Source organism: Myotis daubentonii, chromosome X (assembly GCF_963259705.1).
Source record: "Myotis daubentonii chromosome X, mMyoDau2.1, whole genome shotgun sequence".
NCBI classification, from domain to species: Eukaryota; Metazoa; Chordata; class Mammalia; order Chiroptera; family Vespertilionidae; genus Myotis; species Myotis daubentonii.
Window position 1 is genome coordinate 2222734 of NC_081861.1, and position 4998 is coordinate 2227731.

The 4998-nt window shown below is 57.8% G+C and overlaps 1 protein-coding gene across 1 annotated transcript; it reads right to left on the reverse strand.

Moving 5' to 3' along the window:
• Positions 1 to 1979: 1979 nt before the first annotated feature.
• LOC132224702 (erythroid transcription factor-like) lies at positions 1980 to 4409 on the reverse strand. Its single transcript, XM_059679800.1, has 5 exons — positions 4401 to 4409; positions 3740 to 3974; positions 3459 to 3637; positions 2818 to 2943; positions 1980 to 2348 (listed from the first exon to the last, which is right to left on the reverse strand). Exons 1-5 carry the CDS (start codon positions 4407 to 4409, stop codon positions 1980 to 1982), a joined length of 918 nt encoding a protein of 305 aa, XP_059535783.1.
• Between the last annotated feature and the right edge of the window lie 589 nt (positions 4410 to 4998).

Consider the following 4998-nt stretch of genomic DNA (forward strand, 5'->3'; position numbering starts at 1 on the left):
CAGAGCTGTCCCGTCCAAGGTCCAGGCAGGATTCCTATAGAGATGGAGTCCCATGAAGAGGGTCAGGCCAGGCATTTCTATAAGGGTGGGTGGGGCAGGCTCTGTCCTGCCACCAGGGAAGGCGGAGGTTCCTGTGCTGTGGTGGCAGGACAGGGTGCCTCCTGTAGAAGGTGAGGACCGGTGATCCTGCTCAGGGTCAGGATGGGTTTCCTGTTGATTAGAGAAAGGGTTCCCTTAGAGCTCCAGTATCAGAGAGGCTCCTGAACCAGGCTAGGGCTGCCGTTTTGATAGGAGTTGGGGATCCGGGGCTCCTGAACACGGCGGGTCCAGGGGCCTGTCCAGCACAGGTTCTGCAAGAGGTTTCTGTTCAAGACGAGGACAGGGGCTCCCACAGGATGAGGAGGCTGGGGTTCTGTGGAGCGGCCAGGGAAGTTCTGGACAATCCCTGTCATGAGCAGGGACTACTGTGGTTCCTCAGTGGGCCAGTGTGCGGACGAGCTGAAGGGGTGCTGTTCTGTTGATGCTCAACCACTGAGCCACACCAGCCGGACTAGAGTATTTTTTCAGGTGTTCATGAAGGAAAGCACCTGAGCCTTCCGCTGTTGTTGACCACAGTGAGCACTCAGCAAACGGTGCTGCTTGTGGTTAGGAGCCTCTGGGCCGTGTGGGACTAAGTCACGGAGCCTAGCTCAGCCCTGTGCCACCAGCTGTGCGGCCTTGGGAGAGACGCTTAACCTGTCTGGGTTAGGATGTCACCTGACTCCGTGCATGCTCCAGTGTGAGGGTTTGTTCCATGGAAGAACACATCCCAGGTGAGTGGGTGCATTGGGGAGGGAATTGGCACTGTGGGGAGCTCACCACCTCTGGGGCCTAAATATCCCCCCCTAGAGATTATTTTGTCCTCCTAATCTCCCCCCTCCTTCTCTACCATTTCCCACAGGGCTGCAGGCCGAGCTGGGCTGAGAGAGATCAGAGATGAGTGACAGGAGGGCCCATGGACAACCCCACGGTCCCAGACCGGCCTCTGCCCTTCTTGCTGGCTGTCTTTCCAGCCCCAAACTTGGCCTCCCGTTCCTGTCCTGATCATGTCTTCTGTCCCCTGGAGGTGGGTCCCTAACTGACAGACTGAAATTGTGTATATTGATACCTCCACAAACAAGTGTACAGAGCTGCTCACGCTGTCAGCCACTCAGAGACACTGTGACAGGGCACAGGATATGCGATACGCTCACATACACATGCTTGCACACAAGTATGCAGACCCACAAAGACCTCCTGGCACGCAGTACCTCAGGTCACACTGCTAGGTCGCCACATTCCGTCCTACACAGCCCTTGGTGAGCATCCCAGAAATGTTTATTGAGCAAATGCTGTGCCTGGCACACATGCTGTCACACCATCTCAGAACCACCCTGCATGGTGCACAATCACATGAGCACAGCCTCACACGTTGCCTCAGCACACCCCGTTGCACACATACCCCCACGTCCCTTCATACAGTCACTGGTGCCCCGTTTCTCACAGTTGTCTGGTGTCATGCACACCATCTCTCAGAACCTCACCCCCATGGTCACCACCTCACAGAGCAGTCAGCCACTACACAGTCTCTGCCCATGACGTGTGCATGTACAGGCCATATCATACACCCTGGTTGCTGTCACACGTGGTCTCACATACTAGTACACTCTTATACTTGCACATCATAACCCACTATCATGAAGGGTGACACGTGCTGTCTCACACGGCCTCACGCCATCACCAGAGAACCACAGGCACTGTTGCACACCCCACCTACCACGGCTCTTTATTCAGTCCCACTCAGACTCACACCTCCAACTTCAGAACTCTGATGATTTATTTTACAAATCGTCGATGGTCCAGACCAAGAGCTGTTGGGGGGTCCAGAGGTTGGGTTGTAGAAACTTCTGGCTCCACGCGGAGAGGGACCCTACCCCTGCTCTGAGTCATGCTCTGTGTCCTCATGGGCTGAGTGGCGCCTCCACAGTGCTGGTGGTGGTGGGAGGCACGGGGCCTGTGGGGAAGGCGCCTCTGGGTGAACCCAACAGGGGCCCGGGGGAAGGCATGAGGTGGCTGACAGGCCCAGACAGCACCTGGGGGCCCGGGCCTTGGTAGAGATGGGCAGTATCAGGTGGGCCCAATCTCAAGCCCGAGGCCACTTCCCCACAATTCCCACCATCGCTGCCCCCAGCCACCACCATGAAGCCACCAGCCACAGCATCAGCCGGTCCTGTGCCTCCCAGGCTCGACACTGGCTTCTTTTCTTTCTGTGATGGCCTTGGTTTTCGAGACTTTATACCACCCTTCTGCACGGTCCGTGGTCGGTTCACCTGATGAAAGAGAGGCCATGAGTGTTCCCCAACCTCAGACTTTTGCCTCTGTGTCTCCACCAGGGACACCCTTTCCACCCCACTCCTTAACAGTGGGGAACTGGGTCAAGGACTAGGGGAGCAGGCCCCAGCTGCGGCACAGATAATGCCCTAAGGAGTCATGAGCTTGTGAGGCCCTAAGCAATGGAAAAGCTGAGGGAGCCTCTAGCCATAGGACTAGCTGATGGCTGGAGGGGAGGGGGAAGGAAAGGAGAAATGGAGGAGAGAGAAGGGAGCAGGAGGGAAAAGACAGGGCAGGGAGGAGATGAAGGTGTAGAGAAGAGAAGGGTGATAGGGAAGGAGGAGGGAGTAGAATAACAGGGAGAAGAGAGAAAGGGAGATAGGAAGAATACAGGAAAGGAAAAGGAGAAGGAAGGCCAGGTTAGTGGGATGGGGGTGCAGGGGGCAGGCTCCAAGAGGCAGGGCACACCTGGTGTCGCTTGTAATAAAGGCCGCAGGCATTGCACACGGGGTCTCTACCAGCATTCAGCCGCCACACTGCCGTGATGGTTGTCTGGCAGTTGGTGCACTGGGCACCTGCACGCTTGCTGACCTTCTGGGGGCAGCAAGAAAATGAGGGTCAGTGCACTGGTGGGTGGAGGACCCAGGAGGTGAGGGTCAGGGTGCAGGCAGGGCTTCCTGGACAAGGCATAGACCGAGGGTGCTCTGAGGGGCGAGGACATGGCCTCCTGTCCCGGGGCTTTCCAGATGGCGTGGGGTGCTTCATCAGTGGTCCTCAGCGTTGGCGGACATTGGACTCCCTTGGGGAGTCGAAAACAATCCTGATGCCCAGGCAGCGCCCCAGACCAAGTAAATCAACCCATCTCGGGAGGGCCCCACGGTGATCCCAGTGAGTAGCCAAGGATGAAAAGTGCAGTGCAGGGAGTGGACGGCGTGCCTGCTTGCAGCCCGAGGGTGGGCTGAGGGTAGACACTCCTGTACAGAGCTGGGTCCCTGAGTGGATGGGGCAGGGAGGGGGGATGTGGGTTCTCATAGAGTGTGAGGGCAGAGATCCCTGCCCGGAGTGAGAACAGAGTACCTGGGTGAGGGGAGGCCGGCCTGGGCTCTTACCGGGCGCCTCTGGGGCTTGTTGTGCCTAGTCATCGTCTGACCACCGGCATTGCACAGGTAGCACTGTGGAGCGGCTTTCGCTCTGCCGGACTTTCGCCCTGCCGGACTGTCGCTGTGCCTGGTACACAGGCTATCACAACGTCTCAGAACCACCCTGCATGGCGCACAATCCCAGGCCTCTGGTGAGGTGGACAGGGGGCAAGAGGGACCAGGCTCAGCCCAACTTTGCCTTGGACCCCATCCCCCTCCTCAACCTCCCTGTCCCTTTGGGGGAGCCTCACCACAGGTGGACAGGGGCAGGGTACCTTGGAGGTTGGGGGAGGAATAGACGGCTGGATTGGGGGGGCTTCTGGTTGGAGGGAAGAAGCTCCTAGGAAAGTCGGGGGGCCCGTAGGCACTGCTGGGGACAGGGATGGAGGAAGGCTCTGCAGGCCCCAGCATCAACAGGTCCGGACTCAGTCGCTGTGCGCTGATGGTCTCGAGGAAGGTGCCTCTTGCATAGGAATCTTCTGAGGCCTGGGGAGGGGTGTACTCCCAGGTGGGGCTCACAGATGCGGGAGGGTGGAGCCCAGTGCGTCCATAGGCCCAGCTGGCGTATGGTGAGCCTCCTGGGGTCCGCTCCAGACAGCAGAGGCATGCATTAACCTCGAAGACTGTTTGGGGTGTGGGTGGGTATGGGAAGGAAGAAAGAAGGGAACAGAAGGTCTGAAGCCATCCTGCTTTCAAGATGCGGTGATTCCCAACAGCCCCACGTGGTGGCCAACCTTCCCACCTTCCCATAGGTTGCCAGAGCAGCTGCTGGCCATTGGGTGACTCCTGGGTCTGAGTCCCACTGCTCACTCTGGCAGCTGCAGTCACCAGCAGCCTTTTCCCAATGGGCTTTTAGCAGAACTTTGTGGAGCCCCATGGGCCACTCAACTAGGCTCACCCCCACCTACTTACCGTATTCATTCCCAATGATGCTGTCTGGGGATGTACGTTCCCAGGTCTGCACATACACAGGGAACCTGATCCACACAGCCTCGGGAAGGCTTCTGGCCATTTCTAAGATGGCCTCTTTGTGGGGTTCTACCCTAGCTAAGGGTCTCCATGGATACCCCAGCAACATGGAACCCTGCCAGAAAAGCGAGTGCAGCAGCTGCCTGCATATGCTCCAACTGGGGCTGGGGATCAAACCTAAACCCAGGTGCATGCCCTTGTCTGGGAATCAAACCTGAGACCCATCAGTGCACAAGCCCATGCTCTAACCACTGAGAACACCAGCCTGTGCTCATAAGAGGGCCCATGAGAGGTTCCTATGGGCCAGGCCTGGAAGTTGCGCATGTCACTGTGCTCACGCCATTGATCAGAACTGTCACATGTCCACCTGTCATTGCAAGGGAGGCTGGGAATGTGAGTGAGTCAGGAAGAAAGGGGAACAGGGTTGAAAAGCCTATAGCAGTGCCTGCTACAGGATTCTGTAGACTCCCCAGAGCTACGCTGTTTCATGTGGTGGCCACTAGCCACAGTCAAGACAGTGGCTCCTGTACAAGGGGAGGGC

Coding starts and splice junctions, on each gene's coding strand:
- LOC132224702 (XM_059679800.1), bottom strand. Junction 2,944..3,458: donor ACAAGCCCCAGAGGCGCCCG/GTAAGAGCCCAG, acceptor TGCTGCCCCCAG/AAGGTCAGCAAGCGTGCAGG. Junction 2,349..2,817: donor TTTATTACAAGCGACACCAG/GTGTGCCCTGCC, acceptor CTCTTTCATCAG/GTGAACCGACCACGGACCGT.